This window comes from Trypanosoma melophagium (assembly GCF_022059095.1).
Source record: "Trypanosoma melophagium isolate St. Kilda chromosome Unknown ctg8segment0, whole genome shotgun sequence".
Classification (NCBI taxonomy): Eukaryota; Euglenozoa; class Kinetoplastea; order Trypanosomatida; family Trypanosomatidae; genus Trypanosoma; species Trypanosoma melophagium.
The window spans coordinates 343,712-369,565 of NW_027125192.1; the positions used below are offsets into that span (position 1 = coordinate 343,712).

Below are 25,854 nucleotides of genomic sequence, written 5' to 3' on the forward strand. Positions count from 1 at the left end.
TGTTAAACATATTTTATTTTGTATTATGATTTTTCTGAACACCTTTTAAATTTGTCTGTCATTACTTTCTTTCTTTTGTTTTTGAAAGGAAAAAAAGGAAGATAATAATAGATATGATTGGGCAGAAAGACGGTTTGATACGCACCTCTGACCGTCAGGTGCGTTTCCCGTGCACATGTGTATATGTTTCTTTGTATGTGTGTGTGTTTGTGCCACGATGAGCTTAGCTGGTGCTGGGTGCGGGCTTCAAACCCGTAGGCGAGTTGGACTCGCAGCCGTTCGATTCGGCCTTTGTGGTGTGTTATTTTGTTTGGAGTCTAGTACATGACTGGGATTGACACAGTATTTGTTTACTTGATAGTGTGGTGTGGTGTTTCTTCTGTTGTCACTATTATTGTCTTGTGGGTGAGTGTGTCCTCCAGATTCTGTAGGTACTGTGTTTTTTCTTGTTTTTTCCCCCTGAATTTTTATTTTTCCCCTGTTCTAGGAATCAAGCAGTGAGTGAGTCACACGGTACGAGACTTGGGCCCACCATCGTTTTATTGTTGTTGTCTGCTATTGGTTTTTTTTTGCGTATCAAAACCTATGCCAACCAAAAAACAAGAAGTGGTTGCTGCGGTGGTGGTGGTTGTGTTGGTTGCTTTCCTTGGGGCTGCTATGGTGCGGAGTGGGTTGACGGACCACGTGCCGTTTGCCCGCAGACGTAATTCGAGATTCCCCTCCAGCAAACCATCTGACGAAGGTAAGAAGCTTAATAATAATAATAATAATAATAATAATAATAATAATAATAATAATAATAATAATAATAATAATAATAATAATAATAATAATAATAATAATAATAATAATAATAATAATAATAATAATAATAATATCAAGCGAGCACTGCAGGAACAGGAGGAGGAGGAACAGAGGCCACAAGGCGCCAGCCCGCACCAAGCATCGCGGGACGAGGCACCGGGAGTGACAGGGGGATCGACACCGCGGCACTCGGACTCTCCCGCACCGGGGAGTCGGCAAAGCACCCCTGGTGGATCACACCGGCGCGTTATAATAAGGATGCCAACTGAAATCCGCAACTACATTCGTCAGAGCATGTCGCCCAGCAGGGAAACCGATACTAGTTCCCCCACCTAGTGGGCTGGGGACCCTGTGGAGGTGCGTTCGTACGTATGTATATTTTTCACGCGATGTGCATGTGACATTTACCTCTCTATTGTTTTTTTTTGTATTATCGTTATTTGTGTATTATGTGACAAGAGAATGCGAGAGTGGTGTGACTGTGTTTCTTATGGCTTGTGCCCTCACTACTGCGCTCCACACTCCCCCTCTCTTCTTTTCTCTTGCTTTTAAGGCTATAGACTATGACTGAGGTGGACTAGGAGGAGGGAACAGCTTTGACTCGGGGAGGGGCGCTGTAAACAAAGAGACCTCTCTCTCTCTCTGTGTGTGTGTGTTTGTGCCACGATGAGCTTAGCTGGTGCTGGGTGCGGGCTTCAAACCCGTAGGCGAGTTGGACTCGCAGCCGTTCGATTCGGCCTTTGTGGTGTGCTTTTGATTTTATTTATTCTTGTGAAGTTTCTATATATATATATATATGGAGGGAATGTTGATCGTTTTCTTTTTGTGCTTGTAAACCCTTTTTTATGTTATCATTCTTTTTGTTCTTATTCTTCCTCTGAATAGACGTTTGTTCGGGTCTCTGCTAGGGTTAGCTGCTCACTAAATGCTGTTCGACCAGTCGAAGGTTTTCGAAGGTGCGACGCTGTCTTGGTGTGATAGGATCATTGGTGAGTTTCTTGTAACGAGGTGGACTCCCAGCACTGCTTTAATTGGCGGTACTGCGGGTTTTAAGCTGAGTCGGGAACCCGTAGATTGTCCTCTTCTACAGTTAACTTGTGAGGAAGTTAAAGAGTTATGCTCTGCAATTGGTGACAGAAGGTGTAGGTTGTATGAGGATAAAGGTACTGGTGTTTTTTGTGATGAATTTAATAACCAGTCTTATACAGAGAGTAATTTGTTTCATTGTATTTTTCCAATGGGTAGCGGTAGTTTCGGAACGGTGTTGCTAGCACAAAGTCGACTACACCCCACTCGTTTTTTTGCTGCAAAGGGATTAACACAACTGTTGCAGACTTCTATGGTTACCGATTATGGGATGCCGAAAGGTAAGCAAAATATGGTGGAGGTTTTGCGTAAAATCGTTCATGGTGAAGTATGTGAAACTACAGAGGATTATCCTGCACTCTGTAACTTTATTCGGGAAACTAAAGTGGCACTTTCACTTCCATCTCATCCTCATATTGCGCGGTGTTACGGTATTGTTTTTGCCACTTCTTCTACGAATGATGAAAAACGAACTATGGATTCAGCATCGTCATCAATTTTGCCATCACCTATTGATTCTTCTCCTTATATCTTAATGGAGTTAGGTACTGGTGGAACACTTGGGGATTTTTTTCGTCGTTGTAAAGGTTATTTGGCAGAAGAACATCTTGTTTGTTTCATATCGCAATTACTTAGGGGACTTGCCTGCATGCATAAAAATGGTGTTTTGCATCGCGATATTAAACCATCAAATGTTCTTGTGCGTCGACGTTCTAGTAGTGCATGGGAAAGTGATACGGAGCTATTTTTTGTAGATTTTGGTATTGCAGCAGTGGTTAAAGATGCTAATTGTGAAACAGAGCGTACAGTTATTGGTTCTGGGGCCTATTCTCCACCTGAGATTGCGCGGTATTGGGGTTACCGTAGACAATGTCCATACTCATACGCCTCTGATATATGGAGTATGGGTGCTATGTTCTATGTACTTTTGACGTGCGGCGCATCTAAGGTAGAGGATGGTATGTCCGCAGTTTTCTTGGATGGATTATTGCCGACTCCTGAAGCTGTGGCCTCATTTCAGCTTCGTGTTGCACGCGGTGAATATCCTTCATTGATGGAATTAAAGAAGATTCCTCTTGTCAGTAATGACACCCTCTCTGTTTTACATCAACAACTCGCTTATCAACGTGCAAAAAATACCACATTTGGTAGTAATAATAAAGGCGAAATGGACTACACAAGGTATACAACCGTATTGGATGAGGAAATGGAGAGAGAAGCGACAATAAAGGGTGATTGGCCAGAATGGGCCTTTACTGTGGGTGCACAAATGATGGCAAGGAATATTCAGGCCCGTGAATTGTCAGAAGATTTTCTTAAACTTATTGATTTAATGATGTCGGCAAACACAGCTGATAGACCAACAGCCGAAAAATTGCTTTTGGAATCTCCTGTATTTGCAATGCGTATGCCATGGTGGGAAAAGGCCTTGGATAGAACTGTACAACGTATTGAAGAAGGAGAAGAGGATGTACTGTTGGATGTTTGTATCGGTGACAGTGATGAGGAAGAAGAAGAGGATGAAGAGGAAATTGCAGTAATGCGAAGAACTATGATGCCACTCATTCTACCTGCAGAAAATGACGGTTATATTCCACATAATGTCATCCATTGGTGGCACCTTGATCTAACTAAAGGGGAACCTGATTATAGAAAATGGTTTTCCACAACATCTCTCCTTGGTTTTCTCCTTGATAGGTTACGAAGACTGAGGGGATTTGAAATAGACTCTGTTTCAGGAAGTAATGAACGCAAACCTGTTATGTTGTATTCTGCTACAGCGCTTTACTTTGTTGAGCGAGTCTTTGATCGAGTTAATGACAGTGATATCAGCGAAGGAGCATGCTGTGATGGACCTCTTCTAGAAGAACTAGAAGCTCGTAATCTTGATAGTGATTTCTTCATTCATGTACGAATAAAACTACATGCAACTCCAGTAACCGAGAAGGTACATATCTCCAGCACTTGGTGTGATGAATATGACGTTGTGGATGAAGAAGAAATGTCACGTCGTGCAATGGAGGTATTGGTTGCTACTACATACTCCTATCTACATCATCGTCAGGAGGGAGAGTCTCATGAATCAGCACTGCAAGTTCTAGACTGGGTAAGTTGGCATATTGGTAGTAATGCACTCGATTCAAATGGGAAGAAAGAACGGTGCTTCACTCTGGAATACATAGCAGCAGCACCAAGAGAGATGGAATCACAGATTTTTGGTAAAAAAATTACTGGGGATATTACTAGTGTCTTCCGGATTTGGCGTGCAAACTTGGATGATGCCCTGCGCTGTTCACTACGCCACACCTCCTCCTCCCCCACAACTTCTATTACTGAGAGTACAGTGGTAGATCACCCAGGAACAGCGAAGGTCCGTGATCAAGGTTTTTTGAAAGAAAGCATGAATGACGTACTCAGTCTTAACTCTGCCGAGGTGGAGCTACGGAAGAGACAAGTGGTGCGAGAAGAAGACCAGGGTTTGTTACACGGCTTTCTTGTACAACAGCTTTGTGTAAGACAATCTCCCTCTGTAAAGGCATGTATGAGCGTGTTTGAGGATATGGCTAATGATGCCCATAGTGCTTCCCTTCATATTGAAAGGTGGATTCACAATTCAATCTTTAATACAGAAGGCTCCATGGTCTTGTTACCAGACATCCTTCTTTAAAAATCTGCAGAAACTTTTTTTGCGTTATTTATTTATTATCCTCACAGAAGTAAGTATTAGACGGGTTTCCTTTCTCACTTTTATTTTATTTTTTTTCGTTTTCTTGCTATAATTCACATTCGTATGGGCATGTCAGGGGAACTATATTGTGGGGATGTCAGCTGGGGTTTTTATAACTGATAGGGATTTTAAGCACAAAAAGACTATACTGTTAAACATATTTTATTTTGTATTATGATTTTTCTGAACACCTTTTAAATTTGTCTGTCATTACTTTCTTTCTTTTGTTTTTGAAAGGAAAAAAAAGGAAGATAATAATAGATATGATTGGGCAGAAAGACGGTTTGATACGCACCTCTGACCGTCAGGTGCGTTTCCCGTGCACATGTGTATATGTTTCTTTGTATGTGTGTGTGTTTGTGCCACGATGAGCTTAGCTGGTGCTGGGTGCGGGCTTCAAACCCGTAGGCGAGTTGGACTCGCAGCCGTTCGATTCGGCCTTTGTGGTGTGTTATTTTGTTTGGAGTCTAGTACATGACTGGGATTGACACAGTATTTGTTTACTTGATAGTGTGGTGTGGTGTTTCTTCTGTTGTCACTATTATTGTCTTGTGGGTGAGTGTGTCCTCCAGATTCTGTAGGTACTGTGTTTTTTCTTGTTTTTTCCCCCTGAATTTTTATTTTTCCCTGTTCTAGGAATCAAGCAGTGAGTGAGTCACACGGTACGAGACTTGGGCCCACCATCGTTTTATTGTTGTTGTCTGCTATTGGTTTTTTTTGCGTATCAAAACCTATGCCAACCAAAAAACAAGAAGTGGTTGCTGCGGTGGTGGTGGTTGTGTTGGTTGCTTTCCTTGGGGCTGCTATGGTGCGGAGTGGGTTGACGGACCACGTGCCGTTTGCCCGCAGACGTAATTCGAGATTCCCCTCCAGCAAACCATCTGACGAAGGTAAGAAGCTTAATAATAATAATAATAATAATAATAATAATAATAATAATAATAATAATAATAATAATAATAATAATAATAATAATAATAATAATAATAATAATAATAATAATAATATCAAGCGAGCACTGCAGGAACAGGAGGAGGAGGAACAGAGGCCACAAGGCGCCAGCCCGCACCAAGCATCGCGGGACGAGGCACCGGGAGTGACAGGGGGATCGACACCGCGGCACTCGGACTCTCCCGCACCGGGGAGTCGGCAAAGCACCCCTGGTGGATCACACCGGCGCGTTATAATAAGGATGCCAACTGAAATCCGCAACTACATTCGTCAGAGCATGTCGCCCAGCAGGGAAACCGATACTAGTTCCCCCACCTAGTGGGCTGGGGACCCTGTGGAGGTGCGTTCGTACGTATGTATATTTTTCACGCGATGTGCATGTGACATTTACCTCTCTATTGTTTTTTTTTGTATTATCGTTATTTGTGTATTATGTGACAAGAGAATGCGAGAGTGGTGTGACTGTGTTTCTTATGGCTTGTGCCCTCACTACTGCGCTCCACACTCCCCCTCTCTTCTTTTCTCTTGCTTTTAAGGCTATAGACTATGACTGAGGTGGACTAGGAGGAGGGAACAGCTTTGACTCGGGGGAGGGGCGCTGTAAACAAAGAGACCTCTCTCTCTCTCTCTGTGTGTGTGTGTTTGTGCCACGATGAGCTTAGCTGGTGCTGGGTGCGGGCTTCAAACCCGTAGGCGAGTTGGACTCGCAGCCGTTCGATTCGGCCTTTGTGGTGTGCTTTTGATTTTATTTATTCTTGTGAAGTTTCTATATATATATATATATGGAGGGAATGTTGATCGTTTTCTTTTTGTGCTTGTAAACCCTTTTTTATGTTATCATTCTTTTTGTTCTTATTCTTCCTCTGAATAGACGTTTGTTCGGGTCTCTGCTAGGGTTAGCTGCTCACTAAATGCTGTTCGACCAGTCGAAGGTTTTCGAAGGTGCGACGCTGTCTTGGTGTGATAGGATCATTGGTGAGTTTCTTGTAACGAGGTGGACTCCCAGCACTGCTTTAATTGGCGGTACTGCGGGTTTTAAGCTGAGTCGGGAACCCGTAGATTGTCCTCTTCTACAGTTAACTTGTGAGGAAGTTAAAGAGTTATGCTCTGCAATTGGTGACAGAAGGTGTAGGTTGTATGAGGATAAAGGTACTGGTGTTTTTTGTGATGAATTTAATAACCAGTCTTATACAGAGAGTAATTTGTTTCATTGTATTTTTCCAATGGGTAGCGGTAGTTTCGGAACGGTGTTGCTAGCACAAAGTCGACTACACCCCACTCGTTTTTTTGCTGCAAAGGGATTAACACAACTGTTGCAGACTTCTATGGTTACCGATTATGGGATGCCGAAAGGTAAGCAAAATATGGTGGAGGTTTTGCGTAAAATCGTTCATGGTGAAGTATGTGAAACTACAGAGGATTATCCTGCACTCTGTAACTTTATTCGGGAAACTAAAGTGGCACTTTCACTTCCATCTCATCCTCATATTGCGCGGTGTTACGGTATTGTTTTTGCCACTTCTTCTACGAATGATGAAAAACGAACTATGGATTCAGCATCGTCATCAATTTTGCCATCACCTATTGATTCTTCTCCTTATATCTTAATGGAGTTAGGTACTGGTGGAACACTTGGGGATTTTTTTCGTCGTTGTAAAGGTTATTTGGCAGAAGAACATCTTGTTTGTTTCATATCGCAATTACTTAGGGGACTTGCCTGCATGCATAAAAATGGTGTTTTGCATCGCGATATTAAACCATCAAATGTTCTTGTGCGTCGACGTTCTAGTAGTGCATGGGAAAGTGATACGGAGCTATTTTTTGTAGATTTTGGTATTGCAGCAGTGGTTAAAGATGCTAATTGTGAAACAGAGCGTACAGTTATTGGTTCTGGGGCCTATTCTCCACCTGAGATTGCGCGGTATTGGGGTTACCGTAGACAATGTCCATACTCATACGCCTCTGATATATGGAGTATGGGTGCTATGTTCTATGTACTTTTGACGTGCGGCGCATCTAAGGTAGAGGATGGTATGTCCGCAGTTTTCTTGGATGGATTATTGCCGACTCCTGAAGCTGTGGCCTCATTTCAGCTTCGTGTTGCACGCGGTGAATATCCTTCATTGATGGAATTAAAGAAGATTCCTCTTGTCAGTAATGACACCCTCTCTGTTTTACATCAACAACTCGCTTATCAACGTGCAAAAAATACCACATTTGGTAGTAATAATAAAGGCGAAATGGACTACACAAGGTATACAACCGTATTGGATGAGGAAATGGAGAGAGAAGCGACAATAAAGGGTGATTGGCCAGAATGGGCCTTTACTGTGGGTGCACAAATGATGGCAAGGAATATTCAGGCCCGTGAATTGTCAGAAGATTTTCTTAAACTTATTGATTTAATGATGTCGGCAAACACAGCTGATAGACCAACAGCCGAAAAATTGCTTTTGGAATCTCCTGTATTTGCAATGCGTATGCCATGGTGGGAAAAGGCCTTGGATAGAACTGTACAACGTATTGAAGAAGGAGAAGAGGATGTACTGTTGGATGTTTGTATCGGTGACAGTGATGAGGAAGAAGAAGAGGATGAAGAGGAAATTGCAGTAATGCGAAGAACTATGATGCCACTCATTCTACCTGCAGAAAATGACGGTTATATTCCACATAATGTCATCCATTGGTGGCACCTTGATCTAACTAAAGGGGAACCTGATTATAGAAAATGGTTTTCCACAACATCTCTCCTTGGTTTTCTCCTTGATAGGTTACGAAGACTGAGGGGATTTGAAATAGACTCTGTTTCAGGAAGTAATGAACGCAAACCTGTTATGTTGTATTCTGCTACAGCGCTTTACTTTGTTGAGCGAGTCTTTGATCGAGTTAATGACAGTGATATCAGCGAAGGAGCATGCTGTGATGGACCTCTTCTAGAAGAACTAGAAGCTCGTAATCTTGATAGTGATTTCTTCATTCATGTACGAATAAAACTACATGCAACTCCAGTAACCGAGAAGGTACATATCTCCAGCACTTGGTGTGATGAATATGACGTTGTGGATGAAGAAGAAATGTCACGTCGTGCAATGGAGGTATTGGTTGCTACTACATACTCCTATCTACATCATCGTCAGGAGGGAGAGTCTCATGAATCAGCACTGCAAGTTCTAGACTGGGTAAGTTGGCATATTGGTAGTAATGCACTCGATTCAAATGGGAAGAAAGAACGGTGCTTCACTCTGGAATACATAGCAGCAGCACCAAGAGAGATGGAATCACAGATTTTTGGTAAAAAAATTACTGGGGATATTACTAGTGTCTTCCGGATTTGGCGTGCAAACTTGGATGATGCCCTGCGCTGTTCACTACGCCACACCTCCTCCTCCCCCACAACTTCTATTACTGAGAGTACAGTGGTAGATCACCCAGGAACAGCGAAGGTCCGTGATCAAGGTTTTTTGAAAGAAAGCATGAATGACGTACTCAGTCTTCTTAACTCTGCCGAGGTGGAGCTACGGAAGAGACAAGTGGTGCGAGAAGAAGACCAGGGTTTGTTACACGGCTTTCTTGTACAACAGCTTTGTGTAAGACAATCTCCCTCTGTAAAGGCATGTATGAGCGTGTTTGAGGATATGGCTAATGATGCCCATAGTGCTTCCCTTCATATTGAAAGGTGGATTCACAATTCAATCTTTAATACAGAAGGCTCCATGGTCTTGTTACCAGACATCCTTCTTTAAAAATCTGCAGAAACTTTTTTTGCGTTATTTATTTATTATCCTCACAGAAGTAAGTATTAGACGGGTTTCCTTTCTCACTTTTATTTTATTTTATTTCGTTTTCTTGCTATAATTCACATTCGTATGGGCATGTCAGGGGAACTATATTGTGGGGATGTCAGCTGGGGTTTTTATAACTGATAGGGATTTTAAGCACAAAAAGACTATACTGTTAAACATATTTTATTTTGTATTATGATTTTTCTGAACACCTTTTAAATTTGTCTGTCATTACTTTCTTTCTTTTGTTTTTGAAAGGAAAAAAAAGGAAGATAATAATAGATATGATTGGGCAGAAAGACGGTTTGATACGCACCTCTGACCGTCAGGTGCGTTTCCCGTGCACATGTGTATATGTTTCTTTGTATGTGTGTGTGTTTGTGCCACGATGAGCTTAGCTGGTGCTGGGTGCGGGCTTCAAACCCGTAGGCGAGTTGGACTCGCAGCCGTTCGATTCGGCCTTTGTGGTGTGCTTTTGATTTTATTTATTCTTGTGAAGTTTCTATATATATATATATATGGAGGGAATGTTGATCGTTTTCTTTTTGTGCTTGTAAACCCTTTTTTATGTTATCATTCTTTTTGTTCTTATTCTTCCTCTGAATAGACGTTTGTTCGGGTCTCTGCTAGGGTTAGCTGCTCACTAAATGCTGTTCGACCAGTCGAAGGTTTTCGAAGGTGCGACGCTGTCTTGGTGTGATAGGATCATTGGTGAGTTTCTTGTAACGAGGTGGACTCCCAGCACTGCTTTAATTGGCGGTACTGCGGGTTTTAAGCTGAGTCGGGAACCCGTAGATTGTCCTCTTCTACAGTTAACTTGTGAGGAAGTTAAAGAGTTATGCTCTGCAATTGGTGACAGAAGGTGTAGGTTGTATGAGGATAAAGGTACTGGTGTTTTTTGTGATGAATTTAATAACCAGTCTTATACAGAGAGTAATTTGTTTCATTGTATTTTTCCAATGGGTAGCGGTAGTTTCGGAACGGTGTTGCTAGCACAAAGTCGACTACACCCCACTCGTTTTTTTGCTGCAAAGGGATTAACACAACTGTTGCAGACTTCTATGGTTACCGATTATGGGATGCCGAAAGGTAAGCAAAATATGGTGGAGGTTTTGCGTAAAATCGTTCATGGTGAAGTATGTGAAACTACAGAGGATTATCCTGCACTCTGTAACTTTATTCGGGAAACTAAAGTGGCACTTTCACTTCCATCTCATCCTCATATTGCGCGGTGTTACGGTATTGTTTTTGCCACTTCTTCTACGAATGATGAAAAACGAACTATGGATTCAGCATCGTCATCAATTTTGCCATCACCTATTGATTCTTCTCCTTATATCTTAATGGAGTTAGGTACTGGTGGAACACTTGGGGATTTTTTTCGTCGTTGTAAAGGTTATTTGGCAGAAGAACATCTTGTTTGTTTCATATCGCAATTACTTAGGGGACTTGCCTGCATGCATAAAAATGGTGTTTTGCATCGCGATATTAAACCATCAAATGTTCTTGTGCGTCGACGTTCTAGTAGTGCATGGGAAAGTGATACGGAGCTATTTTTTGTAGATTTTGGTATTGCAGCAGTGGTTAAAGATGCTAATTGTGAAACAGAGCGTACAGTTATTGGTTCTGGGGCCTATTCTCCACCTGAGATTGCGCGGTATTGGGGTTACCGTAGACAATGTCCATACTCATACGCCTCTGATATATGGAGTATGGGTGCTATGTTCTATGTACTTTTGACGTGCGGCGCATCTAAGGTAGAGGATGGTATGTCCGCAGTTTTCTTGGATGGATTATTGCCGACTCCTGAAGCTGTGGCCTCATTTCAGCTTCGTGTTGCACGCGGTGAATATCCTTCATTGATGGAATTAAAGAAGATTCCTCTTGTCAGTAATGACACCCTCTCTGTTTTACATCAACAACTCGCTTATCAACGTGCAAAAAATACCACATTTGGTAGTAATAATAAAGGCGAAATGGACTACACAAGGTATACAACCGTATTGGATGAGGAAATGGAGAGAGAAGCGACAATAAAGGGTGATTGGCCAGAATGGGCCTTTACTGTGGGTGCACAAATGATGGCAAGGAATATTCAGGCCCGTGAATTGTCAGAAGATTTTCTTAAACTTATTGATTTAATGATGTCGGCAAACACAGCTGATAGACCAACAGCCGAAAAATTGCTTTTGGAATCTCCTGTATTTGCAATGCGTATGCCATGGTGGGAAAAGGCCTTGGATAGAACTGTACAACGTATTGAAGAAGGAGAAGAGGATGTACTGTTGGATGTTTGTATCGGTGACAGTGATGAGGAAGAAGAAGAGGATGAAGAGGAAATTGCAGTAATGCGAAGAACTATGATGCCACTCATTCTACCTGCAGAAAATGACGGTTATATTCCACATAATGTCATCCATTGGTGGCACCTTGATCTAACTAAAGGGGAACCTGATTATAGAAAATGGTTTTCCACAACATCTCTCCTTGGTTTTCTCCTTGATAGGTTACGAAGACTGAGGGGATTTGAAATAGACTCTGTTTCAGGAAGTAATGAACGCAAACCTGTTATGTTGTATTCTGCTACAGCGCTTTACTTTGTTGAGCGAGTCTTTGATCGAGTTAATGACAGTGATATCAGCGAAGGAGCATGCTGTGATGGACCTCTTCTAGAAGAACTAGAAGCTCGTAATCTTGATAGTGATTTCTTCATTCATGTACGAATAAAACTACATGCAACTCCAGTAACCGAGAAGGTACATATCTCCAGCACTTGGTGTGATGAATATGACGTTGTGGATGAAGAAGAAATGTCACGTCGTGCAATGGAGGTATTGGTTGCTACTACATACTCCTATCTACATCATCGTCAGGAGGGAGAGTCTCATGAATCAGCACTGCAAGTTCTAGACTGGGTAAGTTGGCATATTGGTAGTAATGCACTCGATTCAAATGGGAAGAAAGAACGGTGCTTCACTCTGGAATACATAGCAGCAGCACCAAGAGAGATGGAATCACAGATTTTTGGTAAAAAAATTACTGGGGATATTACTAGTGTCTTCCGGATTTGGCGTGCAAACTTGGATGATGCCCTGCGCTGTTCACTACGCCACACCTCCTCCTCCCCCACAACTTCTATTACTGAGAGTACAGTGGTAGATCACCCAGGAACAGCGAAGGTCCGTGATCAAGGTTTTTTGAAAGAAAGCATGAATGACGTACTCAGTCTTCTTAACTCTGCCGAGGTGGAGCTACGGAAGAGACAAGTGGTGCGAGAAGAAGACCAGGGTTTGTTACACGGCTTTCTTGTACAACAGCTTTGTGTAAGACAATCTCCCTCTGTAAAGGCATGTATGAGCGTGTTTGAGGATATGGCTAATGATGCCCATAGTGCTTCCCTTCATATTGAAAGGTGGATTCACAATTCAATCTTTAATACAGAAGGCTCCATGGTCTTGTTACCAGACATCCTTCTTTAAAAATCTGCAGAAACTTTTTTTGCGTTATTTATTTATTATCCTCACAGAAGTAAGTATTAGACGGGTTTCCTTTCTCACTTTTATTTTATTTTATTTCGTTTTCTTGCTATAATTCACATTCGTATGGGCATGTCAGGGGAACTATATTGTGGGGATGTCAGCTGGGGTTTTTATAACTGATAGGGATTTTAAGCACAAAAAGACTATACTGTTAAACATATTTTATTTTGTATTATGATTTTTCTGAACACCTTTTAAATTTGTCTGTCATTACTTTCTTTCTTTTGTTTTTGAAAGGAAAAAAAGGAAGATAATAATAGATATGATTGGGCAGAAATACGGTTTGATACGCACCTCTGACCGTCAGGTGCGTTTCCCGTGCACATGTGTATATGTTTCTTTGTATGTGTGTGTGTTTGTGCCACGATGAGCTTAGCTGGTGCTGGGTGCGGGCTTCAAACCCGTAGGCGAGTTGGACTCGCAGCCGTTCGATTCGGCCTTTGTGGTGTGTTATTTTGTTTGGAGTCTAGTACATGACTGGGATTGACACAGTATTTGTTTACTTGATAGTGTGGTGTGGTGTTTCTTCTGTTGTCACTATTATTTGTCTTGTGGGTGAGTGTGTCCTCCAGATTCTGTAGGTACTGTGTTTTTTCTTGTTTTTTCCCCCTGAATTTTTATTTTTCCCCTGTTCTAGGAATCAAGCAGTGAGTGAGTCACACGGTACGAGACTTGGGCCCACCATCGTTTTATTGTTGTTGTCTGCTATTGGTTTTTTTTTGCGTATCAAAACCTATGCCAACCAAAAAACAAGAAGTGGTTGCTGCGGTGGTGGTGGTTGTGTTGGTTGCTTTCCTTGGGGCTGCTATGGTGCGGAGTGGGTTGACGGACCACGTGCCGTTTGCCCGCAGACGTAATTCGAGATTCCCCTCCAGCAAACCATCTGACGAAGGTAAGAAGCTTAATAATAATAATAATAATAATAATAATAATAATAATAATAATAATAATAATATCAAGCGAGCACTGCAGGAACAGGAGGAGGAGGAACAGAGGCCACAAGGCGCCAGCCCGCACCAAGCATCGCGGGACGAGGCACCGGGAGTGACAGGGGGATCGACACCGCGGCACTCGGACTCTCCCGCACCGGGGAGTCGGCAAAGCACCCCTGGTGGATCACACCGGCGCGTTATAATAAGGATGCCAACTGAAATCCGCAACTACATTCGTCAGAGCATGTCGCCCAGCAGGGAAACCGATACTAGTTCCCCCACCTAGTGGGCTGGGGACCCTGTGGAGGTGCGTTCGTACGTATGTATATTTTTCACGCGATGTGCATGTGACATTTACCTCTCTATTGTTTTTTTTTGTATTATCGTTATTTGTGTATTATGTGACAAGAGAATGCGAGAGTGGTGTGACTGTGTTTCTTATGGCTTGTGCCCTCACTACTGCGCTCCACACTCCCCCTCTCTTCTTTTCTCTTGCTTTTAAGGCTATAGACTATGACTGAGGTGGACTAGGAGGAGGGAACAGCTTTGACTCGGGGGAGGGGCGCTGTAAACAAAGAGACCTCTCTCTCTCTGTGTGTGTGTGTTTGTGCCACGATGAGCTTAGCTGGTGCTGGGTGCGGGCTTCAAACCCGTAGGCGAGTTGGACTCGCAGCCGTTCGATTCGGCCTTTGTGGTGTGTTAGCTTGATTGGATGCTTGTATGTTTTTTGTTATTGTTTTCTGTATGTATTAATTGTGGTACGAAGCCCTGTTAGTTTTTACTGTATTTTTCTTCTTTTTTTTTGCTTGTGATCTTTAAGTTTTTTTTATCGCCATGGAAAAGAATCTAAGTTCTCTCGGTAATGGTTTGAACGGGATTTCAACGGAACAGAAGAAACTTGCCCTTGCTATTGGTGTAACAGCTGCTGCATCCTCAACTGTTACGGCGTTGATAATGCTACTGTTGCGTAGAGGAAAGGTATCATTGAGACATCAAGTGCACGTTGCTGCCTCAGTAGATGAGGCTAAAAAGACTAACGGTGTTTCTTCAGAAGAAGTTGTGAAACCGAAGGACAGTACTGAAATCTATGAGAGTGAGAGTAGTGCTCGACAGTATATGGAGTTTCATTACACACCTACGCACACAAGTTATGCACAACGTCTTCGCACTATCAGCGAGAGTTTTGATTTTCCAATACGTGTGGGACGCAAATTCAAGGAATTCCCTCATCAAACGGGAAGTACAACTACATTGGCTCTTGATATTGGATGTGCCACTGGAGCCTCCGTACTGGAGATGAGTAAATACTTTGACAAGGTCATTGGTCTGGACTACTCCGAGATCTTTATCCACCTTGCCAAGGAACTCGTACAGGACACTGGTAAAGCTCATCGTCATCGTGTCACATACACCGCCCCCGATCAGGGCGATATCACCATTGATCGCAGCACATACGCCCCCCATGGCACCTTTCCCAATCGCTGCGAGTTCTACTGTGGGGATGCGATGAATCTCTTCGCGGAGGAGGGCGCCCCGCACTTAACGCCCCACCCGGCCGGCCGCTACGGGGATGTGATGTGGTATAAAGTGCCGCCCGGCGTGCAGTTCGACGCGGTGCTCGCCGCGAATCTTCTCTGCCGCGTGCCGGACCCCCGCCGGCTGCTGGACGCCTTTGGGCGGCTGCTGCGACCCGGCGGGGTTCTCGTGCTGGTCTCGCCGTACTCGTGGTGGGAGGGGGCGACCCCGCGGGACCGCTGGATTGGCGGGCGTCCGGGCGGGCCGCGGTCGGAAGAGGCCGTGAAGGAAATTCTCAGCCCCAATTTCGAACTGCTCAGCGAGACAGATGAGGCCTTTCTCATTCGCGATCACGTGCGGCGGTATCAACTTGGATTCTCACACTGCACAGTCTGGAGGCGGCTGTAGGGTGTTTGTGTGAGAGATAAAAGGACACAGAAGTAAAGAAGGGAAAATAAAGGTGGGGGTGGGGGAGGATAGTGATAAGCATGGGACCGTGAAAGTAGATCAGAGTGAATGGGGTGGGTGGATGTGGAGAAATGAGGGAAGGGATAGTGTCGCTCTCTATTCCCTTATGCTGTTGAACACAAGATGGTGATGATTATATTATGTCCACTATAATTAGGATGGCAAAAAGAAAAGAAAAAAAAAATACAAGGCAATACGAAAGGAAAAAAAAAAAGAAAAAAAAATAAAAAAAACGTTTAGTAAAGGACGATGATATTGTAGGAACGACTCGGAATTTGTTTGCTTTTTCCTTGTTAGTGTTTTTCTTTACATAATTACTTACTTGGTATAATGCTTCAGTTTTGACTTTATTTTTATATTACTTTCTTTCATTCCTTATCTCTCTTGTTTATCTGAGTCGGGGATTTTCCACTGAACATCATGGTGTAGATTCATCATACACCTGGACTTTTTTTTCATTTTTTTAGTGTTTTTTTCTATCATTATATTAAAGACAAGAAAAAAAAGAGAGAGAGAGAAGTGAAGACTATTTGGTATTATCCATTGAACCTTTGAATGGTATTAAAGAAAAAAAAGATTCGCTGAACTTTTTAATTCTTCTTTTTCTTTTCCCTTGAAAAAAAGTATTATGAACCACTATAGTAGTTGTGTGTTCATCACTGTTCATCCGTGCGTGTGTATACATGGGAATACTCTTGAGGATAGTTAACTCGCTCTGAATACATTCCTTACATTCTCCTTTCTCGAAAGAAGAAAATAATAGTAATGAAACCAACAGAAGAGAAGCAAAATAAAGAAGAAAATAGGCCAAAAACAATAACATCAACACTAAACAAAGAATTCGCTGGATAAGACATTACGTGAATAATCTTCTTGCTATGCAGTTCTGAGTTCGCCAAAATCCAGCTTTTTGATTTGTTTTTGAATATTGAATTATTTTCACACCAATAAACAACCTCTTTCCACTTTATAAAAATAAAAAAGACTATCTTTCTTGCTTCTAAACTGTGTTTTTTTCTGTTTTTTTCTACCTTTTCTTTTGCAACTACTACTAATATTATTATAATAATTGGAGACAAGGATATTAGTGAGAAAGAGTGAACATCATAAATAATAATAATAATAATAATAACGCATTATTGCTGCAATTTTTCTGTTGTGACCATGTCTTTACATCTCTCATCACGCCAGTGGAAGGCGTTGGCAGCGGTGTATCATCTCTACGCAGACATTGAAAAGAATGAAAATACTGCTTCTATTACAGGAGGAAAGAAAATAAACGGCGATGGTGAAATATGTAAAAAGCAAAGGGAAGATGATGAAAAGGCGTCTTTACAATGGGTACAAGGGGTTCTTCCTCTTTTACTGCGTGCTTTTCCTAATAATAGCCTTGCAAAATTAAATGATTTTGCGAAACAAAAACGATGTGTTGAGGACGATAATAGAGAGAAGAATAGCAGTTTGGATAGGAAACGACAACGTACGGATCATCGAAATAATGAAGTTAAAAAGTGGCGAATGTTAATTCCATCCCCAATGGATGCCTTCTTCAATGCTGTGCTCTCTCCTGGAGAGGAGAGTTCCCTGTTATTAACAAGGAATGAGTTACTCCTCTTGCGACTACTTAATAAAGAACAATGTTGGTCGGATTGCTGTTATCAACAGTGTGCATCACTACAGGAAGAGATGCGACAAACTGGAGAGAGACTCCTACAATTTGCAGTATTGAATGACCGTAAGTTTCTTCATAACAACACGGTTACTTCAATGTCGACTTCGTCTAGGAAAGAGAAGGAACACCAACAAACATTATCACCGAAACCTACAGGAGAAATCGATACTAATGGTAATAATAAGAATAATGAACAACGTCATAAATTTTGCAAGAAGCAGAATCAACAGAATAGAGCAGTTAATTTATTAGATGACGAGGAAGCTACAGATGTGGACTCCTCTCAACCTTTTGACACCACACAAACAAAGACTCCCCCAAAGAAATCAAATAAACACTTATCCCCATCTGCATTCTCAACTTCTATTTCAACAAGAGGAGATATTACAGCACTTCCCAGCACCTCTGAAGCGGAATCAATGTTTGATCTCATCTGCGTCCAGTGCGGGGCAGAGGGCGGCGATCTCTTCCGCTGCAATAAATGCAGAAAACTCCGCCATGAGGCCTGCGGTGGACCGCGAGTGGATTCCTCTACGGGTGTCTGCAATGATTGTTGTGTGTTATTAGGTCTCTCACCAAGCAGCTGCAGTCTTCGCTCTTCCACCTCCACAGAAGAACGGGCAGAACTTGGCGAGGATAACAGTGATGAGAGTGAGGATGAGGATACAAGTCTTTCGGGCTTTATTGTACGTTCTTCTCAGGAGTCCGAGAGTACGGCAGCAGAATCCTCATCATCATCGTTATCGTCGTAGTCAGTACTGGAAGAGATGGTGATTTCTAAGAAGCGTGCGAGACACCGCCGTAGCTAAACATAAATAGTATATATATATATATATATATATATATATATATATATATATATATATATATTATTTGTATACAAACACAAAGAAACAAATATGAAGTTATATGCGTTTCTCAATGGTGGTTGTAATTGGGGAAGGGTTGTGCTTAAAGGATCTGGGTATGGCATTTGGGAGGGTCGGTGGTAAATAAAAAAAAAAACATCGACGGACCAAAAACATGATTAATATTCTGGATGAACAAGGTTTGAGGCGTCAGTGCCTTTGTTATTATTATTATTATTATTACTATTATTATTATTATTATTATTATTATTAATTTTTTTTTTGGTTGGATTGCTTGCCCTTCTACCACTGGTTCTATCCTTGGATGACAATCGTTTTAATGAATTCTGTTTTCTCTCTTTTCTTTTCCCCTTCTAATGTCTCTGAATTAATTATGATGGTTAAAAAAAGAAAAATGGCCATTGCATTGTTTCCTTTTCTTATTTGGATTTTTTTTTCTTATTCCTCCCTTTTTTTTTCTTCTGGGTGGGTGGATGGCTTCTGTGGTATTATATCTTACCTACAAGAGGAAATGAAATTAAAAGGAAGAATAACAACCTAATTCAACAAACAATCACATATTACACAAATAATAAACGAAAACAAGAGCAGTGGAAAGTAAAGTAAATAAAGTAAATAAATAAATAAATAAATAAATAAATAAATAAATAAATAAATAAATAAATAAATAAATAAATAAATAAATAAATAAATAAATATATATATATATATATATATATATATATATAATAATAATAATAATAATAAAAAGAAGGTACATAAACAAAAAAAAAGTAAATTAAAGTAGATAATGTCATACCGTACACCTGCCACAAGGTGGGAATCAGGTAATACCGATTCTCCCACAACGCATAACATACTTACTCCCACACGTATGTCATCGCAACAGCGACGCATGCGTGCGGCCAGTATTGCCGCCCTTCCTTATTACGATGTGGAGTTTAATTGGGTGCCAACGGCATTATTACGCCGCACGGCATATCGAGTCTACCCACACATGCGAAATGCAGTTGAGTGGATGGAGTCGTGTGGACAGCAGTTGGTGTGGTGGCTTGGATTGGACGAGAGTGGATATGAAGATCAGCGACAGCAGCAGCGGGAACGGCAGTATGCAGAACTGCAGGAAATGTACCGCCGTGAGGTGGAGAGGGACGAGGCGTTGTGTGAAGCCAAAATAATGGAAATGATAATGTCGAGAGAAGAAGGCAAAGATGATGTGGAGAGTCATATGAGGACAAGTGGGATAGTAACGATTACGGATAGGAATTTAGCTGACGTAGAGAAGGATGGAAATAGTGTTGGTGGTATCAATAATAGCGATGGAGTGAATAAAGAGAAGTTAGATATTAAAACTTCTTCAATGCGGAAGCCCTTATGTATGAATATTCCTTCTGGGTTTCCTATTGATGAACTTCCAGAAGAGATAGTACAATGAATTTAACTGTACAACTGCTTTCTGATGAATAATTGCCGATAAACCATGTTTTTTTTTCGGTCTTTCTTTCTTTCTCTTATAATAATAATAATAATAATAATAATAATAATAATAATAATAATAATAATTATTATTATTATTAATTGTTTTTTTCTTTTGGGGGGTGTTACACAAGTTGTGATGTAATTGTTTTTCCAACAACCCATAATACTTTTATTGTCCCATCCTTATTGTTTTCTTTGCTTTTGTATACACATATGTGTATCTTTCTGAATCTTTTGTCATTATTATTATTATTATTATTATTATTATTATTATTATTATTATTATTATTATTATTATTATTAGTATTATTATTATTATTATTATGCGCAATTTGTTTATATATATAATGAACATTTATTGCCCTTTTTATTTGCCACGTATTACCTCTCTTTTGCAATAAAGTATGTGTGTGTCTGTATGTGTCTTTTACCATTCTTTATAATATTGTATCTTTATATAATCTAATGATCGCCTTTTCTTATTTCTATCTCTATCTGTGCTCTTCTAACCCTGTATATAAATATAAATAATGTGAAGATAGATAAGGAAAGAAAGAAGAAAAGGTTCATAATGGGCCGCAGCAACAATCAACTCCGCCGCACGGCGAAATCGCAGGGAAAGACATTTGTGCCAAAGAAACGCAAAAGTAAAACATACAATCAACTCCGCGCCCTCCACATTCGCGGCAATAACGCACAAAAACGTAAACTCGCGTATAAAAATGTTGTTTCAAAGGGCGGCGCTGTAAAGAGGCGTAAGTTCCGCTCCGGTGGTTATAACAACAGCGGGAAGTTTGGTAAAGCAGCGGGAGCAAAGGCGAACAGCAGCAGTGGTAGTAAAAAGGGGTCGGGATCAAAGAAGTAGAGCGTAATATAAGTACAGGTATATCTTTATATATATATATATATATATTATCAGTCGTTTAATGCACGAATACACTAAATCTGTTTTTGGGATAAATACGCATTATTATTATTATTATTATTATTATTATTATTATTATTATTATTATTATTATTATTTTTTTTTTTTTTGCACGCGTATTCATATGTTTGTGCACACATACACACTATTGTATAATTTATTTATATAAATAACTATGAATTTTTTTTTGTCTCTGTGATATATGTGTTTATATATTTATTATATATTTATTATATATTTAGTTATTTTATATTATTGTTCTCTCTTTTTCAACCACTTTCTATTTCTATCTATTTATTTACACATAATTGTATATATATATATATATATATATATATATATATATATATATATATATATATATATAGGTCTCTTGATTGATTGAGAGAAACACCTTTTCTCATACGAGGCACACTAGCCCAGGGGAAAAAGAAACAATACACATACATCAACACAGGAAAGAAAGAAAGAAATAGTATGAATAAGAAAAGAAACTGTAAACCAGATAATGTTACGCCGTTCTTTTCTTCGTTTATTTACTCTTGCAGAAAGCAAAGCCATGTTCCTTGATGCCAAGGGCAATTCATTAGCACCAAACTCCACTACAACTCTTACACAAACACTAAAGGTGCTTGCGGAACATCATCATCATAAAGATACTGCACTTACACATGCCGTATTACAGCAATTGCTTTCTCTAGACTCTACGGATGCCGATTCCGAAACTATTGCGTCATTTAATATGTCTACCGATAACTCTAATAATGATAATACTAATAAACAACTACCATCGACATCATCTTCACACTTGATATTACAGGTTATGGCTTTGTATGCAAATGACACCATTGTTCGTGAACGATGTTGTCGTTGCATTGCAAACATGTGTCAACTTTCCCATACTTCACATGTATCGAATACTTCTCATGAGGATAACGGGGTGGAATCGAATGATGATTCCCTTATAAATACCAATGATAACAATAGCAATAATCATAAATCTACGAAGAACAGTATAGCAGATATGCTTGTGGAACAGGGGGCGGTGGAGTTAGTGCTTGGAACACTTGCCATGTCTTCTCGATTAAGTGTAAAAGGACGTGCGTGGACTGCACTCGCGGCGTTAAATCTTGTTTGTCTCTCAGAGAATGGCGCCCAACGGGCAGCAAAGGCAAAGGGTGAAACTGTACTCTCTGACTTTGTTGTGGCTACCGCTAATAATAATAATAATAATAATAATAATAATAATAATAATAATAATAATAATAATAATAATAATAATAATAATAATAATAATAATAATAACATGGACAGTTATAAAAGTGATCAACGTGTGGCGGTAGATGCGGCTTTAGGGGCACTCACACGACTTATTACAGCTGAGGCGGATGATAATGCATCGGGTGTACAATACCGCTATGAAGAAGTATCCTACGGTACTGTAGAGGCCATCGCACAAGGACTCATGTGGTTATCGGAGTCTTTTATAAGTGAGATGCAAACTAGTGATGAAAATAGTCTTTCACATTCTTTAGGTGGAGCTGTTCATCGTGATAAGGTGATATTTTTCCCCACAGCTTCTCCATCCCAACAGGCAGTCATATTAGCATTTCTTCCACCTTTACATAAAGCATGGATGGCCTTAAAGAGTATTAGCAGCAGTAGTAAGAATCTACCCATGGTGTATGAGACACTCTATCGCCCAGGTGATGAGACTGGTGGACTGCAGATGGCATTCACTACAGTATTACGGCTTGGTGTGGGGGTGGAGGGATTTGCGGATGTGGGGGCCGCAGAGGAATATCGATTGCAATGGAATATGTTATTAAGTGCGATGGAGGCATTTGCCGATCTCACCGCCACGCGAAAAGACTTGCATGATCACACACTAGCAGAAGCCAATATGCATACGATGCCTACGACACATGATATGAATAACAAGAATAACACTATAGTTGGAGGGGCAGAAGAAGAGAAAGAAAATAAAAATAATAATAATAATAATAATAATAATAATAATAATATAGATGTCTCGGCGGTTATTCCCACAGAGGCGGCGTTAAGTGTATCGGAGTCCCTCGCCGCGGGTGTCGTCTCCACGATTGCCGTTTCCACAATTGTGCGTTTACACACAGCACACAAAGAGGCAATGGAACATAAAACATATAACACGATGCCTAATAATAATAATAATAATAATAATAATAATAATAATAATAATAATAATAATAATAATAATAATAATAATAATAATTGTTTCACTGATCTTGTGTATGAAAGTACTGTATTTGATCTTTTGGCGAGATGTGTGGTGGTGTTGGCTAATTTGGCTGGAAATGATATTGCCGTTGCTTCACTAAACACCATCGCCGCTCTGCACGCATTACTGCAAGATGCTGCAGATATGTTAGAACAAATAAGCAGACAATACTGTAAAGCCCCACCCAAACTCTTTACGAAAGAATGTACACAAGAAGAGTATAATAAAGAAGTGGGAGAAAAAGAAAGAGAAAAAGAAAAAAAAGTACAACTGCTTCTTATTCAGCAATGTGCATTAGCAGGACAGGTGTATGCGGTGCTGTGGGGAGTTCTCCGTACACCGGCGGGTGCAACAACGACGCGGGAGTTGTGTGTATATGAAACAGTGAAACGAGTACAGACGGCAGTGGAGAGATTGTGTGATAGCGTCCATGTCTTAAATGAAGAGAATGTAAAGAATGCTACTGCTACTAATAGTGATAATAATAATAATAATAATAATAATAATAATAATAATAATAATAATAATAATAATAATAATACTAGTACTAATGCCAATGAATTAACAGCAACAACAACAACAAATTCATCCATATCTGCCGCAGAAGAAACGATGCGGCGACTCATTCCACTTGGACGTCAAGTACTGCGGTGTCTAGAACTGACAGATGGTGTAGATAAAGGAGAAGGAGCAACACAGAATATAATAGTTTCTGAATAAGTAAATAAATAAATAAATAAATAAATAAATATATATATTAACTGGCGTCGTTGTATATATTTTCCACAGGTTTATAATACATAAACAACGCGATGATGAGTGAAACAAAAAAAAAAGCATTTTAAAGAAAGAAAGGTTAAGTGTTACATCTCATAATTTAAATGGCAATTAAATTGTTAAATGCCATGCAATTTTTAATTTTATTTTGCTTATTTGATAATAGTAAAAATATTTTCTCTTTCTTTTGTTTACTCTTTTCTCGGTCTTCTCAATCTTAAATATATAGAAGAAGGTAAAAACGAAACGAAAGTTTTTTTTTAGTGTGTGTTTTCTTTTTCTTTTTGTTTTGTGTCCATTTAACGAAGCTTGGGATATTCAATTAATATAATTTTCTTAAGAAATACAAGTATAAATACAAGGCGGTACTAGTACTACCTGGAATAATATAAAGTCACCGATAAGAGGAGTTATTGTTTATAGTGGAATATATATCTTTCTAATATATATATATATATATATATATATATATATATATATATATATTATTATTATTATTATTATTATTATTATTATTATTAAGGTAAAAAGCAAAAAAAAAAAAAAACGCCGATGGTAATACCAATCATGTTACAAAAAGTGAGGGATAATATATTAAATAAAAGCGCCATATCCTCTTCAGGAAATGAGCCAGATAATTCAATGGTTGCTGGTTATTCATGGAAAGATATTGGTTTTTTTCTATTTTCAATAGGTATGGTGATTGGTCCTCATATTGGGTATATATTTCAAATTCATGAGATGTCTACCAAAAGAAATGTGGAGGGATACTCCCCCATTGTCTCAGCAATTCTGTTGTTGAGCAATAGTATTCGTATTCTATACTATTTTGGATTTCATTTTGCCCTTGCACTTCTTTTTCAATCCATACTCGCCGTTGTGGTGCATTTGCTATTACTACTAATAGTTGTACATATTGTACATTCGGCTTATCAAGATAATGAACTTCCTGAGGTAATGAATGGAGAAGAATCACCAGAAAGGGGCAGAACGACTAACGGCACAAATCACAGAGATTCAACTGTAATAGCAGCATCATCATCACCGCCTATAAATAATAATAATAATAATAATAATAATAATAATAATAATAATAATAATAATAATAATAATAATACGGTGATAGTGGAAGAACGTCATGCACGTTGCTTTGCCTTTGTTTGGTTAGATCATCAAGCTTCTCGCATTGAACTTGCCATATTATCGGTTTCCCCCACAGGACTGGTGCGGGCGTACCTTTTTTGGCTCTTTACAGCAACCGCGTTGGTATTTATATATTATGCCCTTATTCGTGTACCGGTGGTGATTGGATATGTGGCACTTGGACTGGAGGCACTACTCGTATTACCGCAAATCCTGCGGAATCACCGTAGACGCAGTACAACGGGACTCACTATGATGCTTGTACTCACTTGGGTATTGGGCGATGTGATTAAGGTGATTTATTTCATCGCAGACAAGCAGCCATTTCCGTTTCTCTTCTGCGGTTGTGTTCAAATCGCATTAGATGTGATAGTAGTGGCACAAGTGGTGTATTACCGCTGCCGTAATCGCAGAGCGGCGAGCAGAGAAGAATTGAATGATATTGCAGTTGTTGGATTTGGGGATGTTTCAATGATGGACGTCGTGGCTGCAACCGCACCAACGGCGGCTACGGAGGGGGAGATGGTGGGGCAACAAGGTACTAAGAAGAACTAATTTTTAAATAGCGATTTAAATAAGAGAGAGGGAGAGAGATATTTCTCTCCCAAGCATTGTTGTTATTGTTATTATATTTAATGCCTTTTCTAACGGATGGATGCAATTTGTACTGGGCGATAATATTTGGGCGCGGGGTAATGAAGGGGAGTGGGTGATGGGTGGGGTGTAGAGTGAAGAACGGCTTTGTTGGTTAAGTATATATATATATATATATATATATATATATATATATATATATAGTCTATTTGTGAGAGATAGATATAGAGATGGGGACAGATAGAGAGAGGGAAGAAAAAGAAAAAAGATTATGGATCTTTTTTTTTCTCACTCTTTCTTTCACCCGTTGTGTGTTTTTTTTTTTTTTTA

At 40.0% G+C, this 25,854-nt stretch overlaps 9 protein-coding genes across 9 annotated transcripts; all 9 read left to right on the forward strand.

The window, feature by feature from the left end:
- Window positions 1–1,729: 1,729 nt before the first annotated feature.
- On the forward strand, window positions 1,730–4,558 carry LSM04_009604 (Protein kinase domain; the record flags this gene model as incomplete). The annotated part of the gene is made up of 1 exon (XM_067333277.1): window positions 1,730–4,558. The coding sequence occupies one exon, from the start codon at window positions 1,730–1,732 to the stop codon at window positions 4,556–4,558; it is 2,829 nt and encodes a 942-aa protein (XP_067186173.1).
- Window positions 4,559–6,480: 1,922 nt separating this feature from the next.
- LSM04_002346 (Protein kinase domain) lies at window positions 6,481–9,312 on the forward strand (the record flags this gene model as incomplete). Its single annotated transcript, XM_067333278.1, has 1 exon — window positions 6,481–9,312. One exon carries the CDS (start codon window positions 6,481–6,483, stop codon window positions 9,310–9,312), a length of 2,832 nt encoding a protein of 943 aa, XP_067186042.1.
- A 686-nt stretch (window positions 9,313–9,998) lies between these two features.
- On the forward strand, window positions 9,999–12,830 carry LSM04_003478 (Protein kinase domain; the record flags this gene model as incomplete). Its single annotated transcript, XM_067333279.1, has 1 exon — window positions 9,999–12,830. One exon carries the CDS (start codon window positions 9,999–10,001, stop codon window positions 12,828–12,830), a length of 2,832 nt encoding a protein of 943 aa, XP_067186069.1.
- A 1,826-nt stretch (window positions 12,831–14,656) lies between these two features.
- Window positions 14,657–15,745, forward strand: LSM04_000844 (uncharacterized protein; the record flags this gene model as incomplete). The annotated part of the gene is made up of 1 exon (XM_067333280.1): window positions 14,657–15,745. One exon carries the CDS (start codon window positions 14,657–14,659, stop codon window positions 15,743–15,745), a length of 1,089 nt encoding a protein of 362 aa, XP_067186011.1.
- A 1,224-nt stretch (window positions 15,746–16,969) lies between these two features.
- On the forward strand, window positions 16,970–18,229 carry LSM04_000291 (uncharacterized protein; the record flags this gene model as incomplete). Its single annotated transcript, XM_067333281.1, has 1 exon — window positions 16,970–18,229. The coding sequence occupies one exon, from the start codon at window positions 16,970–16,972 to the stop codon at window positions 18,227–18,229; it is 1,260 nt and encodes a 419-aa protein (XP_067186002.1).
- A 907-nt stretch (window positions 18,230–19,136) lies between these two features.
- Window positions 19,137–19,781, forward strand: LSM04_001909 (uncharacterized protein; the record flags this gene model as incomplete). The annotated part of the gene is made up of 1 exon (XM_067333282.1): window positions 19,137–19,781. One exon carries the CDS (start codon window positions 19,137–19,139, stop codon window positions 19,779–19,781), a length of 645 nt encoding a protein of 214 aa, XP_067186032.1.
- A 615-nt stretch (window positions 19,782–20,396) lies between these two features.
- On the forward strand, window positions 20,397–20,690 carry LSM04_009557 (uncharacterized protein; the record flags this gene model as incomplete). Its single annotated transcript, XM_067333283.1, has 1 exon — window positions 20,397–20,690. One exon carries the CDS (start codon window positions 20,397–20,399, stop codon window positions 20,688–20,690), a length of 294 nt encoding a protein of 97 aa, XP_067186171.1.
- A 568-nt stretch (window positions 20,691–21,258) lies between these two features.
- On the forward strand, window positions 21,259–23,730 carry LSM04_005375 (uncharacterized protein; the record flags this gene model as incomplete). The annotated part of the gene is made up of 1 exon (XM_067333284.1): window positions 21,259–23,730. One exon carries the CDS (start codon window positions 21,259–21,261, stop codon window positions 23,728–23,730), a length of 2,472 nt encoding a protein of 823 aa, XP_067186099.1.
- Window positions 23,731–24,354: 624 nt separating this feature from the next.
- Window positions 24,355–25,485, forward strand: LSM04_000961 (PQ-loop repeat; the record flags this gene model as incomplete). The annotated part of the gene is made up of 1 exon (XM_067333285.1): window positions 24,355–25,485. The coding sequence occupies one exon, from the start codon at window positions 24,355–24,357 to the stop codon at window positions 25,483–25,485; it is 1,131 nt and encodes a 376-aa protein (XP_067186014.1).
- Between the last annotated feature and the right edge of the window lie 369 nt (window positions 25,486–25,854).